The sequence below is a fragment of the Carassius gibelio genome, chromosome A25, assembly GCF_023724105.1.
Source record: "Carassius gibelio isolate Cgi1373 ecotype wild population from Czech Republic chromosome A25, carGib1.2-hapl.c, whole genome shotgun sequence".
NCBI lineage: Eukaryota > Metazoa > Chordata > Actinopteri > Cypriniformes > Cyprinidae > Carassius > Carassius gibelio.
The window spans coordinates 15,834,457-15,855,968 of record NC_068395.1 but is presented as its reverse complement, the minus strand read 5'-3'; the positions used below and the strand labels follow the sequence as shown (position 1 = coordinate 15,855,968).

At 38.8% G+C, this 21,512-nt stretch overlaps 1 protein-coding gene across 4 annotated transcripts; it reads right to left on the bottom strand.

Moving 5' to 3' along the window:
• Nucleotides 1-568: 568 nt before the first annotated feature.
• On the bottom strand, nucleotides 569-21,176 carry nfat5a (nuclear factor of activated T cells 5a). 4 transcript variants are annotated; one of them, XM_052544083.1, is made up of 14 exons: nucleotides 16,349-16,469; nucleotides 14,355-14,422; nucleotides 14,048-14,110; nucleotides 12,253-12,829; nucleotides 11,967-12,150; nucleotides 11,683-11,873; nucleotides 11,417-11,589; nucleotides 11,192-11,326; nucleotides 10,999-11,051; nucleotides 10,764-10,896; nucleotides 8,716-8,790; nucleotides 8,489-8,598; nucleotides 6,065-8,339; nucleotides 569-5,208 (listed from the first exon to the last, which is right to left on the bottom strand). In XM_052544083.1, exons 4-14 carry the CDS (start codon nucleotides 12,756-12,758, stop codon nucleotides 4,994-4,996), a joined length of 4,050 nt encoding a protein of 1,349 aa, XP_052400043.1. In that variant the 5' UTR covers nucleotides 12,759-12,829; nucleotides 14,048-14,110; nucleotides 14,355-14,422; nucleotides 16,349-16,469; the 3' UTR covers nucleotides 569-4,993. The 4 variants fall into 4 exon arrangements, with proteins under 4 accessions (XP_052400043.1, XP_052400040.1, XP_052400041.1 ...); XM_052544080.1 differs by lacking the exons at nucleotides 14,048-14,110; nucleotides 14,355-14,422 and adding an exon at nucleotides 20,855-21,176 and having other exon boundaries at nucleotides 16,349-16,474; XM_052544081.1 differs by lacking the exons at nucleotides 14,048-14,110; nucleotides 14,355-14,422 and adding an exon at nucleotides 21,137-21,161 and having other exon boundaries at nucleotides 16,349-16,474.
• Between the last annotated feature and the right edge of the window lie 336 nt (nucleotides 21,177-21,512).

The following is a 21,512-nucleotide window of genomic DNA, read 5'->3' as shown; positions in this document are numbered from 1 at the left end:
ATGTAAAATGCTTAAAAACACTTAACTCGATGTGATTCATACCTGGCTTTAGTAAATAGAATAATGGTGACATTGTAAAACATATACACAGTGTAAAAATACAGTTTTAGTAAAAAAAAAAAAAAAAAAAAAAAAAAAAAACACAAAAAAATGCATATATTTTCTGATAGTCTGTTATCTCTATTTAACCAAGAAAATGTGACCGGGACATGAATTAACAACTTTGAGGACTTTGCGCCTTCTTGTTTCAGAATACCCCGCACACCACTGAGTGTATATATATATATATATATATATATATATATATATATATATATATATATATATATATATATTATACATGTAGTTGTTTATAATAAAATAAATTTTTTTTACATGATTTCTGTCCAGCACTGCATATATATTACAACAAAATAAAATATATAGTCATTCATTCATAAGTCATTGTCTATACTTTATATTGTTCAGGGTGTGGATAAATAACACACAATGTGACAATATTAAAGTGTAGTCACCCACTTCTTTTCTTAATTGTATCATTTACACAAAACACAAGACACAAGGAAAAGAGCTTCATATCTATCTTTATTTATATAGCAGCACATCTTACAGAAATACAACTGCAGGAGAATACAAATGTACTGATTAAAGCAAAACACGTTTATTGACGTCAAATGTCATTAGTTGATGTTTCTTCACCAGACTGAATGTCATTCTCACACACTCATGAGTGAAGCAATGGTTCTCAACCAGGGGGCAACACCAAACTTATTTAAAACAAGTTATAATAATCGATGTAAATACTTCAAATAGACGTGTGCAATGTGCTAATTCACATCCTCTGGTAAAAATGCACCACTTGAACTTCCAACCACAATCTAGAAATTTGGTCTTGCGTGAACCGATCTCACAGCACCTCTACTGTTCTCTTATCATTTTATTATGATACACTGTTTGTTGTAATCCTCAAATGTAAGTGGCTTTGGATAAAAGCGTCTGCTAAATGAATTAATGTGAATGTGCTGGTGCGACCTTGCCAATCAAAAAAAGACCAATTTTACATGTTTCCCATTTGTAACCTGTTGTAAATACAGTTGTTAAATTCTGAAATCACTCAAATGAAACAATTATTTATATATCTATTGACTCCTAGTTTAAAGGGGGGTTGAGAACCACTGTCCTGCGACAACTTTAAAAGCATTGGACGTTAATCACATCAAACGAAAGCAAACAAACTTCAAAAATGTGTAAAAACAGTGCAGTTAAAATACTCCTTTCACATCAAATAAAAGCACAAATAACTGCTGGTGATTGGGTTAAGCGCTCTTTTAATTTAACATTTACTGACAAAAAAAATCTTCAAACACCTGCTGGCCAAACAAACAGAAAAAAGTGATCATAAATCAGTTATCACCGAGCTCAATAACCTTCTTTGACCTTACACTTTGATCTTACACATTTCCGGAGGCTAGAACCACCAGTGGATGAGAATGACAACATTTTAAAACAAAAGTGAGAGTTGAGGCTGCATAGCAGTTTCATGATATAAATGTTCAGATGTATTTGAGACTACACCAACAGACAAATGACAATTTGACCAGACAAAACAATGATTAAAAAAAAGAAATGTAGTCTTTTACTTCTGGATTAAGTACTAGTAATCCCAACATCTAAGTGTTTAATTATATACAAAGGTCCTTTAGAAGTAAGAGGAAAGGCTTGCAAAGGCACAAAGTACTTTCAATCAAAAAGCACAATAGGAAAAAAAAAAATGTTGATGGATTTGTGCAGAAATATATTTTTGTTCATAATACATACAGTATGATTTTGACGTAAGTTGGAGCATCAGTACCAAAAAACACAAGAATGGACAAATGGGTTTTTTTTTTTAATCAAAAGTCATAGATTTTGCTGCCCCGTTTTGAGAAATTATGCTTTTTTTTTCTTCTTAATTGGTCCTTAGGTTAGATGTAGTGTGAATCTGTATGTCCTGCAACATGAGGTAAAACTCACACACATTTTTCTACTCTGATTCCAGAGTTTGATTTTTTTATGGCTTCGCATGGAACCCAAGCTCCAGAACAGTAGCCTGTGTATCTCACAAAGACAGATCCAGGTCATATTTCACCCCAAAATCAAAAGAAAACGATTTCTCATCCTAAAAATGTAAATTTGTAATTAAAAAAAAAAAAAAAAAAAAAAAAAAAGCGGTACCAATGTGTACAATTGTACTTTATTATTTAAATTAATATTTTTTCATCTTACAAGAGCAAGAGTTATTTCAACGGGCTACAGAGAATTTATTTTGGGGTGGAATACGGCAAACGATTAGTCTGTGTGAGATTCACCCATACCCAAAACCAGTCTTTTTTTAATCGTTTAGAAATTGACAGTATTTGAATTTCACTTACCAAACAAATAACAATCTCCATTTTGTAACACAGTGATGGGGACAAAACCACCATTCCACCGCTCCGAATATTGACATATGAAGTACAGTACTGCAGAAGGGACAATTCACTTTTAAAATGTTGAAAATGTACATAGTACATTTCGAAATTCAGTCTTACAAAAATACTGTATGTATGCCTCACTTGCAGGTGAGATATTATCTTTTACTACAAAGAGAGCACGCTTTTAACAAACTGCTACCTCACAAAGGAACAGCACACTTAAAACAGCCCATCTACTATTTACAAACAGTAGTTATGCAAATTTTACATAAAGCATATTTTTTAAAAGAATATAAAGGCAAGACAAAGGTAAGTGTGATGTAAAAAGAACTGACTTCTCAAAGCAAAGACGTTTATGAAGATTTGAAATCGAACTACCTCACATTATGTTTGCATGAGAATATTGTCAATGTAAAAGCTGCTTCTCAGAGTAGAGTACTGTACATTGATGTTAAGTCTTAAAAAAGATTTGTAAAAGACGGCATGCGTCTCTGAACAAGTAAAATGTCAAATAAATGTTTAATAAAATATCAGAGCAATGTCCTACAATGAAAAGAACGCCTCAGTGAGTTTCGAAAAAGAAATGAGAAAAATGCTTCAAAATGTAATAACAAATATTTTAAAAAATCAAGACTGATGTAAACAACCAATTAGTATCAGTTATGACAAAATGTGGCGGCATTCTGTCAATATCACCCTGTACATGTTAATTTACCAGCGTACACACACCCCTCTTCACTCTGATGATTACTTGTAGAGAAATCTTCCAGTTAGGACACATGACTAATGATTTCTGACCGGTAAGAGCTTTCATAGTTTCCAAAAGATCATTTTTAAAACTTGTATGATGAGATTGTCATGCAGTGGTGGTTTGAAGCAGTCTCTTCATCATAGCTTGTTTTAAAACTTGGGATTTTATCAGATTTTCTCCTCTAACAACCCAACATCGACTATCTGATCGTAGATGAGGTTTATTGTAATTCTGGGGGTGAAAACTAACCAATCCCTTCTTAAACCCTCAAGGAAATATGGACCTAACTTCCATTTTAAGCTGCCCAAAAACCACCCTCATAGTTTTCATAGTTCACATCAACAATAAATACCCTAGTATTATTTTTCTAACACTCATGTCATTAAATTCAGAATCTGTAGAATTGTCTTTCTTCTGTGAAACACAAAAGGAGCCATTCTGAAGAATGTTCTCGCTGCTCTTTTCTTTACAACCATTCAATGACCTAAAGCTGTCAAACTCAAAATAATAATAATAATTCACGGTATTCCAAGTTTTCAGATGCTGTGTGTGTGGAACAGACCAAAAATTTTCATGGTAACTAAAATCTCTTTCGTGCATTCCTCATAAAGCAAAATATCTTCTATTGTGTATTTTTTGAGCACCACTGATGAAAGAAGGTTATACCAGCTTGGAACGGCATAAAGATGAATAAATATAGATTTTCATATTTAGGTGAACTATCCCTTGCGTGCACCATCACAACAAATCCTCTTCCCAAACTTGTGCTTATTTGAACAATCTCCATGAACCACATATAATTCAAAAGCAAGAACATAGCTGCATCTTTTATAGTACATTACAAATGTGCTCCATGACCTTCTGCTGATCACAAACACACATTGTAGACGCTCTGGTGGATGATAATATAATCTGTTCACATATCTCAATGGCAATGTTGCACATTTTCACATCCCTGATAGGAATTCATGTCTACAAGTTGGACCTCTTTATCATTTAAATAAAATTAAATAAAACAAAACTAAAACAGGAGAAATGGAGGAGTGATTTCCATAGAGCATCTTGATTTTAAATGTTATGTGGAAATGGAGAGATTAGATGGACATGTCAAACATTCAAACACATTAAAAAAAACATTAAACATGGCTCATAAAATAGGCTATATATTCTGAAAGGAGACACTAAAGAGTAATGAAACACAAACACATTTTTAGAAAAGTTATGACTATTAAAACAAGAAACGCTCTGACAGCCAGGTAGACACATATGGGTTACAAAGCTAAAAGGGAGAATCTCTGGCAGAAACTCCCTAAAGTGCTAAATATATTTCAAATTCATTCACAATGTATTAGTATCTCAACCGCAACAAAAAAGTTTTGAATTTATGTTGTACTAGGCTGGTTTCTACTGAAGAAAAAAAAACAGATTAATGATGGCAATAAATGGACAAGATTCCAGTGGAAGTCAAGAACACAATACAAAGTAGCAAAGTGCCAATATACTTAATGGCTTAATGAGTCACATTGATATGTTGACATGCCAAACAGTGGCCTCAATGAATGGACCCTTTTATGTCCAAGAAAATGAGCTGTGATGAGATCCATATGTAACATATCCCACCAAAACACCACATTACAAAGCTTTCAGAAACATAGATACAAGTGAAGACTTCCAAATTGAGACAACCCCCAAGTTTAGATAATCCCTACACAAGATGGAAGATGTAAAGAAACATCAACAAGCAGTGTGGACGGTGGTCTACTGGATTGAGGTTTCAGACTACTTATCTTTAATGGTCCAAAAAATCCCTAGGAAGAGTCTTTCCCTGCTCCTGAAAACGTTCCAGAAGTTCGTCTATCTTATCATCGAGGTTGTTGGACTGGTCCAGTAAGGGATGAATCTGCGCACTAGTCTGAAACTGGGTCTGATCTGAACCAGGATGGCCCATGGTGACGAGCTGATCTGACAACGATGAACCAGGAGAATTCATTAGCGGTCCACATTCTAATAAAAGAGAGAATAGGCTTTTTGAGTCTCAGAAAGTCACCTTCTGCAATCAACCTAATTTATAATTTTAATGCAACATCTGAAGGTGTGCACACTGTTTCATGAGTCATAAATGTAGGACAGACTTGATTTTAACCCTCAGGAATTTGCTGGATCATAAAATGTGGGCATTCCACAGTGGAGGACTACGCCAATGCCACAACAAATTTAAGAGATTATTTGACTGGGACTAGATCAAAGATGACCAATCCTGCTCCTAGAGGAGCACTGTCCAGTAGAATTTAGCTCCAATCCAATTTAACAAAACTGAACAAGCTAATCAAGGTCTTACTAGGCATACTAGAAACTTACAGGCAGGTGTGTTGAGGCAAGCTAAAGCTAAACTTTGCAGGAGAGTGACCCTCCAGGACCAAGTCTGGGCATGCTTGGACTAGGTCAAGGACAAAATCACTTTCCAGAGCATCTCAACAATTCTCAATGTTACTCTTTTTTTTATTATTCTCCAAATTTACCATTATTTGCTACGATTGCAATTCTGATATAAAATTGATAGGATAACACTTGCAACTGGGAATCTCATAAAGAAAAAGAACCCACTTCTGAAAAGCAGTTTTGACCTGGATCACACTCCAGAGCAGTGCTTCTCAAACCTGTCCTGGGGTCTCCCCACAAATTCACATTTTGTCTTCCTCATCTAACACCTGAATACAACTGACCAGCTCATTTAACAGAGATTTCAAAACTTAAATCAGGTTTGTCTGGTTAGGGAGAGGGGTTTGCAAAGCACTGCTCCAAAGAATCTCTTGAGAATGATTGCAATACTGTTTTCATGTTTTGACTTAATAGCACTTACCACTTGGAATATCAAAGAGATAAAGACCTGCTTGTCCTGGCTGCCCAGGTTGGCTAAGAGTTCCCCCAATAGATGTCTGAAAGAGTTGGCTGGGCGGTTGCTGAGGGGCGGTAGATGTGGTGTTCTGGAGACCACCCACTGCCACACCACTTGGTCCACTAAAGATGGTAGCTGCGGAGACAGTTGGAGGTAACTCCTGAGCACTTACACCACCTTGCAGGGCTGAAATTGCTGACTGAGGCAAAAAGATGTTGACAGAAGGTTGGTCTGTAGGAGAGACAGGGTTTACGGTGGTGGCACTTGGGACAACCTGCATAGGTTGCTGGTCCTGAAAAAGTTCTGTCCGTGTTGAAGACATACTGGTAGACGAGTCACTCACAACGGTGCTCTGGTCTTGAAAAGACATGGGCTCTGCCGAGTCTTGCTGGGAAACACTCACAACACTTTGTTGTGGAAAAATAATTGATGGATTTGGAGTTGGCTGGGCTGCTGAGGCAGTGGGTTGATTTGAAGGGTTGCCCACGGCAACATTTTCAGAGCTGGGAACAACTTGCATGGGTTGTTGCTCCTGAAATATATTCTCTGGGAGACGGTCGCTTCCTAAAGAAGCTTGGTTCTGGCCACTGAACAGCAAAGCCTGGGGCAGATCATGGGGATTAATGGTTGTGGTACAGAACAATATGCCAGTCTGTGTTTGTTGCCTTGCTTGATTTGGGGATATTGTGGCAATGTTTGGAAAAAGAGGGGCCTGTTGGGGTGTGGGCATCTGTTGTTGTTGGGGAGACTGTTGTTGTTCCATTGGGGTGGACAACTGTGCTTGTCCCTGAAAAAGTGAGACAGCCTGAGCTTCTGTTCCAGATGTCTGCATGGGTGTGAGGAAGGTTATCTGTTGCTGCTGTTGGTTCTGGTTATTATCCGATGGTAGCTGACTGGGCAACACACTCTGCGCAATAAACAGGCTAGTTGGAGGAGCGTGCTGATCTGTAGGTAGATTGGTGCTTGTTAGCATTGTCATGGTACCAGGAAATAACGTTGCTTGGACTTGTGGTGACTTTGTGGTTCCAAAGAGTACTGTCTGCGAGTCTTGTGTTTCAGTCAAGGGGTTATGACTCTGAAAAAGTGGTTGTGGAGGTGAGGGTTGAGAGGATGGCTGCTGCAGAAAGCTTGATGTCTGAATGGTCATAAGACCACCTGTCTGTTGGAAAAGAGTTTGCTGCTGCAACTGCTGCTGGGTTGGGTTCTGGAGGAAGCTTTCAGAGGGCTGCGATAGAGTACTAGTCTGTGTGGAGCTTTGCTGTTCGCTAGCGAAGCTAGGCGTGCACTGCATTGGAATCTGTGTCTGCAAGAGCTCTGACTGCAATTGTTGCTTAAGGCTCTCTAATACTTCCTGATGCTGAAGAGTTTCTAAGTTTTTCTGATGCTGTTGCTGCTGCTGAAGGTTATCGAGGACTTTTTGATGCTGCAGAGTCACTATGGAACTTTGTTGCTGAATGTTTTCCAGGACATTCTGATGCTGCTGTTGATGCTGTAGAGTCTCCAAAACTTTGTGTGTCTGCTGCTGCTGAATGTTGCCAAGAGCCTGTTGCTGGAGGTTTTCCAAGACCTTCTGATGCTGCTGCAAATTTTCAAGGACTGTCTGTTGATGTTGTAGATCCACAAGTGCTTTATGTTGCTGTTGCTGAAGATTTTCCAATATATTCTGCTCTTGCTGCTGCTGTTGCTGGTTCATTAGAGTTGTCTCATTTCCACCCAACCTTAAACTGTTCATGTTTTCCTGGACATGTTGCTGAAGGCTCTCTGCAGACGGCGTTGGGCTATAAAGTACAGAATTTAGCTGCTGTTGTGCTTGCAGCTCTCTTACTGCTCTCTCTAGCTGTGCAACTCCATCCTGGGGCAAAAGTGCCTGAACCTGTGGCCGCTGGGATGGAGGATTCCGAGAGTCTATTCCCACCAATAACATTCCACTTCCATCTGTACTGTTGTCCTCTGGAGACAAAGTTTCTGGGGTTTCACGCAAGAACTGCTGAGGGACCTGAGGGGGAACAGGCTGGAGAACTGTTGTGTCTTCTGACAAGGACACTTGGAACGATGTAGGTGAAGGAATGTCCTGCTTCTGAATGGAGGATAAGGTTTCTTGAGTCGTAAATATTTGAGTTGATGGCGGTTGTGAGTCGACGGATTGAAGAGCCACAGGGCTTGGAAAAGACTTGGTGGCAGAGGGAAGGACAGTACTTATCTCCAAGATTTGCTGGGTTGAACTAAGGGCTTCTACAGGCTGCATTGCAAAAATGAGAAAATATGTTAAATCTCATGCTCCATTCATGAAATCAATACTTTGCTTTACTTCCTAAACTAAAAGATTCTAGGATTAAAACTGTAACTTGAATTAAAAAAAGGATGACAGCACCTTAAAAATGACAGTACCTTAAAAATGTCTGAAGGTGCTGCATTGCAGGAAACTTCCATAGGTTCTTCTCGTTTGACCATAGGTAACATTAAGACATTGTTTAGACAATTTGTCTCATTTTGCATTGCTGTAAATAAAGTCATAAACAAATCAGTTCAAACTTTAAAGTTCTAAAGAGTCTATCAAAAAAAATTTAAAGTGTAATGGATGCAAAACATGAAAATATTTTGATAATGCCACACACCTTTTATCTGCTCTTCAAAGGTGCAAGCCTTGACTGTGGCTGGCAGTTCAGATTTTACTGATAGTTCAACTTTCTCTGTATGAAAAGAGTTAAAATAATGAATGATAGCATCATTAACTGGTGTGGAAATGCAATTTAATACTTTGTCCCATCAAGGGGTGTCACCAAAACAAGGAACAATTGACGACTCTTGATAGCAATATTCGCAAAAACAATAGCATTTAATCTTTAACCCAAGGTACTTCAATGCATCTCTGTAGATGTTTATCTTTTCAAATTGCAGCTGCAGCACTCATCCTGCATTTATGTTACTTGTTCTTCCAAAAAGCATCTAGGAGCAAATGTTCCAATCCTATGTTTGCACTAGAAATTAATAATAATTGTAGACAGCAATGTGTTAAAATTAATGGTGTGCTCTTCTGTTTGTATATAAATGATTTACCTGAAAGTTGCGAGAAGGTTGGTTGTCAAATGTATGCAGAAGACAAAATTATTTATGTAAAAGCAGAAACTTCTCACATGGCTGCAGAAATGTTAACCAGGCAACTGCTTTGTGTTTCCCAGTGGCTGCAGGATAACTGTTTAACTTTATATTTACAACAAAACAGTTTCAATGTGTTTTTCATTAAAGAACAAAGCACTGTATGTAATAAAACCAAAATTGACCAAAAGGAAATCAAGGAAGTGAGTGAATTTAAATATTAAGGGGTTATAGTAGACTCTAAGTTTGATGCCCATATTAAGAAAATGTCGAAGACTATTAAGACAAATTTGAACTGTTTGCGTATATTAAGACCATGTATATCTCTTAAAGTAGCTTAAGTGTTTATGCATGATATGATATTACCACATATGACCTATTGTGAGATAATTTGGGTTAAAGCTTCTCAATCAGTTGGTAAGCCTTCCATTGGGGAAGTCGTGGCCAAGTGTTTAGAGAGTATAACTCCTAACCCTAAGGTTGTGGGTTCGTGTCTCGGGCCGGCATTACCATGACTTAGTTGTCCATGAGCAAGGCACCGAACCCCCAACTGCTCCCTTGGCGCCGCAGCATAAATGGCTGCCCTCTGCTCTGGGTGTGTGTTCACAGTGTGTGCGTGTTCACTGCTGTGTGTGTGCACTTTGGATGGGTTAAACGCAGAGCACAAATTATAAGTATGGGTCACCATACTTGGCTGTATGTCACTTTACTAATGTCGCTATACAAACAAACTTAAAGCAATGGATCAGAAACCAATGAAATGGCATCATTGTCAAATTCTTCAAAAGCATAATTTGTTAAGTTTTGATAATATTTTAAAGTTTTCATTTATAAGAACAGTATTTAAGTTTATGCATGGCCTTGACCCCAAAGTAGTCTGTCAGTTAATACAAAAACTAGTTAAAAACTAGTAAAAAAAGTAGTGTTGGATCAAAGACCAGAGGGGCTAGTGAGAATTGCAGTTCGGAGATGCAGAACTACCGTGGGTCAATCATCCTTTTCTGTGAAAGGTTCACATACATGGAATACCATGCCTGTTGATTTAAAGTTACATATATATTTATTTGTAGTCATTTTGTTTCTTGTGATGATTGTGCTTGCTTGTTTTAAGTGTTTGTTTTGATTGTATGTAAAAGCCTAACCAGGGACGAGGGCTGCAAACTAGCTTTATGCTATATGCCCTATGTACAATGCATCGGTTGTCTGTGAGTAACAATGCTTAGTGTATTGTCCCTGTTAAATAAACACTTCTGAACGGTTACAAGGCACTGTCAGCATGACCAAATTAACATCCATGAGATAAGCCTCTGCTATGCTAAGATTCAACATTCAATACCTTCTTTACCAAAGTAACTTTACCTGATTTACCCAATAATATGCATTAAGAGTACCCTTACCCATTCCTATCAAACAACCATAGGACAAACTCTTTCCATACCACTAAATTAGACCCAAATGATTTGTTCATCCCTGCCACTTCCCTAACCCAAAAATATGATACCAACCGTATGTCTCTGAATATTTCTCATATCTGTTGATTTAATAAATGTATCCTCTCTTCACCAACCTGTTAGAGGAGTGTAGGTAAAAGCCTGTAGATCATGTGTTCTCCCTGCATTTGTCACTACAGCAATCCCAACGGACACCGGGGAGGTCACTGTCTGGTCATGATATGGGGGAACCTTCACCACTAGATGATTCTGGATCAAATTATGTTGAGATGATGTTTTAAACTAGATATTAATGAATGATAAGCATTACACAACAGAGCTAAAAACAGTTCGGCCATCTCCTGCACTTGCCTGATGAAAAAGTTCCATGTCAATTTCTGCTTCAGCCTGCCAGCCACTCTCTTCTGAAAAGCAAAGAAAACAGGAAAAGGATATACTTGGGTTCAAAACATATTCTACACTTGCATTTAAACAGATCAAAGTGCAGCACAAGTATGCAATGATATAGTTAGATGCAAAAGGCATTAGATAATGCATGCAATACCTGTAGAATTTTCCTGAAAAAGAACTTTAGTTCCTTTGAGAAAGTTCTTGCCGATGATAAAGACTTCCTCTCCTCCTGCGACAGAGCAACTGTGAAGACTCTTCTTAAGGATTTCAGGCACTCCGGCTGGTTGAGCTGAAAATGTGACAAATGGAATACAGTTAGAAATGTGTAAACTAATATCCCTTAATATCAAATCTAAACCCTTATATCTTTGGCACTTACTACATAAGATAGGAGAGGAGAGGGCCTGGAGGGTTAGGACAGATCCATCAGGTCTTGGGATGTTGACTCTAAAGGCCAACCGAGCTCGAGTGCTCTTCTTTTTGGAGCCAGCAACCCCTATACGAGCTTCAACATCTGCATTCCTCAGCTTCAAGATGCCAACACAGTCCACGCTGCCAAGACGCATTACATTACACTTTAACAATACATAATAACTAAAAGAGACCGTAATTGCCACCAGAAACCACAGACAGAATGATCCTTACGCTAGACTCATAGAGTTGGTCGGCTCAATGTTCACTTCAATAACTGTGGTCCCTTCGATATCCACTTCCTTACAGGCCGTTGTGTTGCGGCCCGTCACTCTGCAGGCTTGATAAAACCCATGAGGCTTCACACGTCCAGCGTCATTAGCCACAAACACTTGGAGCACCACTGGTTCACTGACTCCCTCTAACTGATGCACCATATTTAGAAACATTACCACATAAACTGTATTATCCATAAACCCATATTTGTCCAGATAATGTGATGTGCATTAAGTGCTTACTTTGATTGTAGGAAACCCTTGCTGTGTGCGGTCTTTGACGGATCCCCTACTTCCCTCCGTCAGGTATCGTGCTCTGTGCTGCGTCTCCGGCTGAATCAAAATCTTCAGCTCCTTCCCTTCGCTCTTCTGCGGGTATTGAATGGAAAGAATACCCCCTTTCTGATTGTTTGACCCTTCCAGGGAGCTGAAGGGAAAATAAAGCAAAAATTAAGATAATAGCAACTACATAAACACAGTGACTCCTCTTCCATGACATTTTTTGAGGTCAAAAACTACATTCACCAACCTCACTTTGGGTGTGACTTTGGTGTCTGAACCCAGTTGTGAAAGAACAAAGTGCGGCGCTTTAGCGCTATCTGCATCAAATACATCCATTCCAGCTTCCTCCCGGGCCGCAGGCTTTGGCCCCGGACGCTGGCGTGGAGTTCTCTTCCGGGACTTTCTGGGCACTTCAGTATTGTCGTTGTATGAACTGCTGCTGCCCACGCTAAAGTTGGACACAGAGTCGTCCATCCACATACTGCTGCTCTGCTCCGAGTCCTGGTTGGGAAGCACATCATCCTGGCAGGACATGCGACTGTCATCCAGCAGGTCCTCTGGAGGGGGCGAGATGCTCAGGACGGTCCGCCGCTTCGAGGGAGTCGCCTGGCTCTGTGTGGCTCCGACAGTATCCACCGCACTGACAGACACCACTGATCCAGGCTCCACACCCATCCTCTCTGGCATCCCCTCTGCGGCAGGACCGCTGTGGAGCCTGGAAGCCTGCTCTGGGGCTGAGGTAGCAGAGAGCATGCTGGGACAGGAAGGAAGTGTACTGCTGAGTCCTCCAGGGGAGGAGGCAGCGGCGCAAGTGGCAGCAGCATCTGTAGTGTGCACAATGCAGAGCGTTAATAAAACCTGTCCGTGCAAATCTGGCTAGCAGTCCCGATCAAGCAGTGAAACTCGACATGATATCTGGTCATTGGCTTTTATCGGTTTTGAATGTCTTGTTACTGTGCGTTCACACCGCCGGCGTCGAGAGTGTCAAAGCGGCCGGAAGTCATTATTTTTCAGTGTGAGCCGGCGTCGAGCAGCGGCGAGGAGCGGCGCGGCACGGCGCGACTTGGCCGTTGAGAGCGTCGAGGAGAGTTGAAATCAAGGCAACTTTATGATAATGATCTATGACGCGGTTGGGCATCAACCAATCAGAACGTAGAAGTCCAGCGCTTGAGAGGATTCCAGAGAACGCAGCTCTGACCATTAGTTCCCAAGCACAATCAAGGACAGGTTGTTTATTGCTGTTTCGCGTTTGCAAAAATCTTTAATGTGTCCCTGTTTGCGTACAGGGACATAAAAAATAAATTAAAAGTGATACGTGGACCAAGGTGTCTGAGATTTGTTCATTTTAAGTAAAGGATGTTAATATTTCGTCCACAAGAATATTAAATGAGGTTGTCTTATAACGTTACCTGGGTTAGTCTGCACGAGATCAACAAGCTTGTTTGCTTTGCGGCCACTTTAAATACAAAATAAGTATCGATCTACGTCAGAGCGTCTGAGAGCTCACGAAACTTTCTGCAGCGTCGTGAGCAGAGCGGCAAGAGCGATTTTTGACGCTCTCGACGCCAGCGGTGTGAACGCACAGTTAATATTAAATCGCTAATTAAAATAGGCTTAATTAAGCTGACACATTATCCAATCCCTAATTTCTTTCTTATCTTTATCAGTTCATCTTTGGAACATTTTAGCTATTTTGTAGAATCTCAATAATGGCCCAATAACTAGTCCTATAATAAAAAAGCAAAAAATAAACATGCGGAAGGGGTATACAGAGCATTTGTTGTTGCTTCTGCATAACCCAGTGATGATCTATAAAAAAAAAAAAAGCCAAATTACATTGGCCAATGATAACTAATGCATGCCAACTGGGCAAACTGGTGTGGTACTGGTTAATATCCCAGAGCTGATTTATGAAACACAGCCTCTCATAGACAGATAATATTGCACAATGACAATTCTGCGGTGTCGATTAATGCATGCCAATTGGAAGATTTGGTAGGGACTGAACGTAGCCATGGAGACAGAATAAACAAGCTTCTGACCTACGAAGCAGAGAACTGCAGACCATTTTATATGCAGACTCTCCCTGATTCAGAGGGAACTCCCTGGAATAAAAATGACAAATGACAGCGAATAAACAATAAGTGCTGGTCATCCAATGTAGATATCAGCAAATTTTGGTCAGAATCATTTGAGCAAAATCATAATATTCATAAAAACATATGTTTTGTTGTTGTTGTTTTTAGATAACAAATGGGCCAGTTTTTTGTTTTTTTTTACAGACTCAAATAATTGGTTTTCTCACCATCCTATTTTGGTGGTGGGTTTGGTTTTGGTTGACTGTTTAACCTCAAATTTATTGCTGCAAAAACTCTGATATTTGTCTGGGCTGCTTCACTTAAAGATCCCTCAGCTTCCTGTCAAAACAGGAAGTAGTGTAACGTTAACCTGGCTACTAAATTACAGTATTGCCTTTCAATTAGAATTCAATTAGAACTGGGCAATATATTTGATATTATTGTGTTGACCGAAGCAAAGTTGTAAATGTCAAAATGACCTTAAACACATAAAGCAATAAAAAAAAAGATATTTTAATAATGTCTCTAATTTAAAGTTCCAGAAATCACAACAGTTTGATTTCTGCAAATTAATTTAATCAAAAGTATCTGTTCACTCTAGAATATTCACAGGCATCCTTATGTGGCACTGAATTTTTCATGTGACAATTTTTTGAATACATATATATACATAAAACAGAAGTGAATTTCCAAGTGAAACAGGTATCAATTTGTTTTTGTTTTTTATTAGAATTAAGAAAATACATAGGACCACTTATGATGTAATCTCAACTAAATATTGATATTATGCATTATGCTGTCAATATGCATTCTTATATTGGTGCATTTAAGTAGAAATAATTAAGCAATCTCTTTTATATTCAGTTTATAATACATAGAAAACAATTTGTGATTACATTTAACTATTCAATTACATTTTTCATAAATAATTTATATTTTATTGTATCTGACATTTCTGAAAAATAACAGAAACATTTCTGGTTTTGTTTGTTTTGTACAGTTCCACTGTAAATGCATACATAAACAAGATGTGAAGTATTAAAATAAAAACTGTTTTTTGCTATATTGTCCAGTCCCAATCTGATTTAAAGCAATTTTATCTTTAGTTCAGAGAAGCAAAGGCCTATAAAGCAAAGAAAAATAAAAAAGATTGAGAAAAGCCTCAAATTAGGTCTAACACCAATATAATTGATAACAAAGAAGAAGAAGAATTTATGGTTTATGTTTTTCAGATGTCACCTAGTGTGCCATGGACCACTGCTAGTCAGTAAGTGCGGTTTATATTGCCTTGACTGGCTTCGATTAGGGCCCTATGAAATCCACTTTATTTTTTCCCAAATTTCATTAATTATTTTGTCCAAATTCCGTTTTTTTCATTTAACTTTTTCTGGATTCCAGTTTAAATTACATTTTATCAATCCAAAAAAAGGTATAATCTCTAATTAATTAAAAATCATGAAACTTATACAATTTAAACGTTTTTTAAAATTACATTTAGGAAATTTGCGATTGTCGCACGCTCAGTAGTAAAGGAAACTGCACATATGCGCCATTCACTACAAGATACACTCAGAACATTCAGGATTCAGATTTTATTTGTCTTGCTTAATAAGTACAGGTAGTAGTCTGTATCGAGATTGGATTTAAGTGTAATGACCTACTTTTGATGAATTCACTCAAACTTTGACAAATTATGTTCCACGTAATACAGTAAATTCCATTTTTATGACTGGATTCCGCGATTCTGTCCGTGTTTTCCACATTGCGGAAATCATAGGGCCCTATTCAAACATAACATGCTCTCCAGACTGGGAAAAGTCAGGAAATCACTCTACCCCACAATCAGCAATAACAGGAAGCTCTTTTTAACAGGTTTAATGGGACAGGTCAAGTAAGACACTTGAAATGAGTTAGTCTGCAAAATCTGAAATGATCTTAACAGCCAAAAGAGATGAAAAAAAAAAGGTCCGGACGTGCAGATGGGTTTAAAAAAAAGTGTGACAAGTGAAAAAGGAAGCACTAGTCAGCAGCACTAGAAAGCAAAGTCTACAAACACATATGCTGAGACAGAAAAAAAGAAAAGAAAAAAAATTAAAACACCACACCACTCAAGAGAAAAGTTTAGTAAAGCTCCAAAAACACAAAAATCTAAAGAGAAGCTTCACAGCAAGTCACCTGAACACTGAGACTGAGCGAAACTGATTAGGAAAGTCTTTCTAGCTTGAACAGAAATGGAGAATAGGAGCGATGTGTACAGTGTCCTACCTGAGGCCAGGGCCGCCGGAGGAGGAGGTCCGGCCTCTCCACCGCTCTTCTGGCTCATGCTGGGACTGTCCTGCTGTACGATCGAGGGCAACTGCAGCTCTTTAGGGAGCAGGTCATACACCGACTCTGAGTGAGAGAGAGTCAGGGTGAGCTCAAGATGTACAAAGATGTGCTAACAAAGAGCAATAAACCTTGAGCAATGATGACATCTTCCTGCATGCAGTGCTTCATCTTTTAGGAAACACTGAACACGTAGGGTGTTTTTATGTTTCACTAAATCCAGGTTTAATAGCCTAAATATCCATGACCAAGACAAATGAAAAAAAAAATTTGGTGTGTGCCTATTAAAGTTTAACAATGAACAAGTTATCATCAAGCTACCACATGCCTAAAAGAGATATTTTTTATCAAAGTTAAGAGTCAACCCCGTGCCCCACTAAGACGACTCATTTAAACACGCCCCACATGTCTATGTCACTGTGTGGGAAGATTTGCATAATGCCGCCTAAATGATCACGCAAAGAAAGAAGACGTGGTTTCAGTAACACAGTTAGTGTTGACACAGTCATGTCAGGGAGATGTGTGTGTTTCTAGGAGAAAGCAAAAGCACTTTATTTGTTCTCCCGAAAGTAGATGCATTTAGGAATACTTAAGATTACTTACAACAGAACAGAAATGCATCTTATGGACTGGATTTGTGAACCTATGAGACGAGGTCATTCTGACTTTGCTATGACAATTTGGCTCTTCTGAATCAGCTACTGTAAGTGTGTTTTGTTATTAGTTTTTAAGTATCTGCTATTGACTGTTCAAATGTGGAATGTGTGTGTGTGTGTGTGTGTGTGTGTGTGTGTGAGAGAGAGAGAGAGAGAGAGAGGGTCACACAGTGGAGTCAGCTGTCTTAATCGTCCGTGGCTCATGCGCTGCAAACACATACGAGCTTCATCACTGTGTCTGTCACACTTCTCTGTTCCTCTTTCAGACTTGAACTGATTAAAACTAAGGACATTATTAACTGTCTTTACATTTATATTTATATATAACTGTCTTTATATTTACATTTTGAAAGTTGAAGCTTGCGATTATGGAAAGGGGCATTACATTTCCAATGAGTGTTCGTGGTGTTCGGCCAATCACAATGCACTGGGTCAGTTGGCCAATCAGAGCAGACTGTGCTTGTCAGAAGGAGGGACTTGGTAGAAAACTACGAGTTAGAGAGAGGAGGGACATAGAGGACCTACAATAATGTACAGTATTTGAAAAATAATGTGTTTTTTGAACATTAAAGCATGTCACCATATTCTATTACACCAAATACACAAAATAATTATCTTTTTAAAAAGCATCATAGGACCCCTTTACCTTAAATATGACACTTTTTATTTTAGATCAATTAGAAAAACGACAAACAACAAAAGCTGCGTCACTAACATGATTTCCTGCTGTATTAGCCAGCCAATTAAATAAATATTAAAAATTTCGAGTTACAAGTTACCCTAGTGTTAAATCTGCAAACTTGTTACTTGTTCTGTCATGTTAATTTAATTCATACGTTTATTAATGTTCCTAGAAAATATAAATATTACACAAGTCAAGGTTGTGTTCAGAAGGACTTTGTGATCTGAATATAAGGCTGAAAATGCAAATTGACAAATAAAACCAGCTCATATATTAATTATAAAAAAAGAAATAGGGTAGTTAATAGAAGCATGTTTTCTGTTTTTAAAATGGGCCTAGTTCGTAACTGGGAATAAAGTTTAAGATTAGAAATCAGGTCACATTAAGATGTGGGCTTAAGGGCTGGGTATCATTCAAAATGTTTAATATCGATTGCGAGCCACATCTCTGGGCAAAGCCGATGTAAATTATTAGGTGTGTTCAATTTGAACAATCAGTGTATGACATGAAAGTACCGTGAGAGCTATAGAGAGCAGACAGCTTGAATTGCTCTCGTACGTTGATCTCAAACACGATCGATCTGCGCAGCGCTGCTTCGAGTTGAACACACCTATTGTTCTTCCTGGACGCCTCACTAGACCAATCACCAGCACTTGATTTAGGCACATCGAGAATGTTGCATGCTTATTGGCTCACTGGGGTTGACAAGATTAACCCCTTAGGAATCAAAATTAGATGCAAAAGTCAAGCCATTTTTCGATACTCTATGTTATCGAGGCAATTCAGTTTTCTGCCTGAAAGGTATTGAACTCCATAGCTATGAGACAAAGTCTCAACTGTGATTAAGTCAAAATAACAAGAAATAAAGGCACCAAAAATACGCCGCATTCTAGGTAGACAAACAATATTTCCAGAATGTTAAGCATGTTACCAACTTTTTGTTAAAGAACAAAATTTTGACCTTTTTTCGAAAAATAACTACGGTTATTTTCAAAACCGCAGCTTTTTCTACACGGTCTGGCCGTTCGTCCACACGCAAACGCAGCAGGTCAGTGAAACCCAACATTTTAGAAAACTCCTGCCAGGGTGAACATTTGCAGTGTTGCAGTGTCATCACGTAGACAACGAAACCAGAGTTTTTGGCTTCTGACGTCGAAGCATGCGCGCTCATCTCCACCAACTGGACGTTTTTCAGGCTTCTCATTGGCCAACATGGCTTTATGGTTGAGATTATATCGCCACCTGTTGGCTTGGCATGCTCTTGACAGTCCTTCATCGCATGAGTTTGCATGAAGTGATTGCAACGATAACGTTCCTCTGTATCATTATCATTGCAGCCGTGGAGTGGGCCTTGCCAATGCTATATTCCTGCAATACTGCTTTTTTAGGACCCTTTCTTTTTCTTTTTGATAATGACACCCATCCAATTCTGTTCCAACAGAGACGACCTAATTCAAACAAAAAACAAACAGATGCAAAGACTAGATTTATTTATCCATCTCTCCATCTTATCTCTTTATACTGTATTGTTATAGTTACTGTCCTTGCTGTGAACGGCCTTTATTCACTGAACAATTTCAGGATCAGTGTAGCATTCTTGCCCAGAGACACAAAGTGGACAAACAGAGATGGAAATCAGAGCCTGGATCAACACTCCCCTACAGAAATGCTTTGTAAATAAAAGCGCTGGTGCCTGTAGTGAAACTGAAGCCGCGGTCAGCAGGTCTGCATACCACATGTTCTGCATTCCTGCTATTTTAACACTAAGCATCCCTGGACGACAAAGAGATAATGGGATGGTCCGGCTCTCCTCAGCCTAGCCGCTGTTTTATATTCCAGGGATTAAATCTGTTCAAATGAATTCAAAAGTACAGAAAAACTTCTCTTGGAGCAGGAAAGGAGGCCAAAGTGTCCCAATAATTACACACTTCTTCTTCGTGAACACAGGCTTTGTACAAATCCACCAAACGCAGGTGGAGCCACATGATGAAAACAAAGCAAAGTATCGACAAAGCAATTCCTAAAAGGAACCATTAAACGTGTCCATCACTACAAAGTCAAAGTGAGATGAACACACAAGACCAAGCATTATCAATAATGCCCTCTAATATAGTTCCTGCTATAGTTATCGTTTTCCATGTGAACAGGCCTTAAGGCTGTTTAAGCCTAGAGCTCTGTCCTCGCAAATGTGTTCTGGATTTATCTGCTTTATCGTCATTTGAAGAGTTATTCATGTCTGTAACGCAAACAGTGCTATATGAGAAACAAAAGAAGTGCATCAATATAATAAGACATTCAATTCATATTCAAATCTGCATCCTTAATCTGCATGTAAACCCAAAAAAAGGATGTTGTCCACTTCCCGGTGGCTCGCCACAGAGGGACTGTCTGTAGCTGTATCTGTCTTAAACCATTCACAGTACAAATAAAAGGCTTACTTGTACATAAGCCACTAACTTTTAAGTCTATTATCATCACATCAACAGAGGAACATCATATGGTCAAACCAGTCCATCACATGCGAGGAGAACAGTGCCAGATTCAGCCATGTTAGTTCTCAAGCTGAATGTGTTGCTGTTGGCAGATGAAATATTAATTATAATAGCTGAGGATCGGTTTCTGCACATGGCATCCTCTACGATGGCACTAGTCCAACATTTATAGTGCATACAAGCCGATTAACACGAAACACCACAAACAGGACCTACAGTGTGTTCTTGTTTTTATTTTTTATGAGTAGACAAGAAACTTTGGTTGTCTCAAAGTCACGAGTCACTTAAAATGTGTATAAAGGTAAACAAACACACATACACACCCACCCACCCACTCCCTCTCTCTCTCCCTCTCTCTCACACACACACACACACACTCACACTTAAACACACGCGCATTTATATATAGACTCACACACACACAGACTCACATTCACTCGTTCATATGGACTCACATACACACATTTATAAATACACACAGCTAGCGCGTGTCTGGTCGTGCTAAGTGACGTTAGCAATTCTTCATATTTTATGCTCAGCTACACGTCTCCGTAAAGACCAGTGCAACTCTAGATGAATGAAGAAAGGATGTGCTATTATAAAAACGCGTTCTTACCTTTGGAATACAGCGATTTGGGAGAACTGGGGTCGATATCGGTGCTCAGTAGAGATATAAAATCAGAGGGCATGCTAGCATGCTAAAGCCTCATGAGATCAAAGGAAACGACTCATCACGCTCAGCTTCAAGAGCAATGCATACAGAAATAGAGATGGTTTCAATCATAAAATCCTTATAAAGGCTTTACAGCAAATGTACTGTTGTAATATTCACACTCGGGAAGGTTTTAATATGCTTTTTTCCCATCTGATTAGCTAGTCAGCCATAAGAGCCATTCACCTTTTTCTCAGCGACTCCTCCCCCCTTTCTGCGCATGCGCACGAATTCGACTGCTTCTGACACTATTATTATTCGAACGTAACTATGTGATTAGTGTTGGGTTTCTATCATATTACCTGCAGTTTAGTTATAGTAAAATGATAAAATTAAGTGTATGCTTTTTAATTATTCAAGTTCCTATGTCCATGTTCAATAAATCAGAGAATCTATCAAATGTATAACGCATTTTGTTTGGGGAATGAACTGAACTGAATAACGCACTCTGTCGAAACGCAGATTTTCTTTAGATTTTCTCAGGAAAAAAAAGCGCCCACAAAGAAAAAATAAAAAAGTGGGGGTAAAAATCTGACAAAGCGCCAGCGGTTAGAGAGAAAGT

What these genes read in the sequence shown, in the direction of transcription:
- nfat5a (XM_052544080.1), bottom strand. Translation starts at nt 20,927, where the DNA reads ATGCCCTCTGATTTTATATCTCTACTGAGCACCGATATCGACCCCAGT. An exon ending in ACATGGAACTTTTTCATCAG is followed by an intron (nt 10,897 to 10,998) that starts GCAAGTGCAGGA and finishes AATTTGATCCAG; the next exon opens with AATCATCTAGTGGTGAAGGT. An exon ending in CACCTTCAGACATTTTTAAG is followed by an intron (nt 8,340 to 8,488) that starts GTACTGTCATTT and finishes TTTGCAATGCAG; the next exon opens with CCTGTAGAAGCCCTTAGTTC.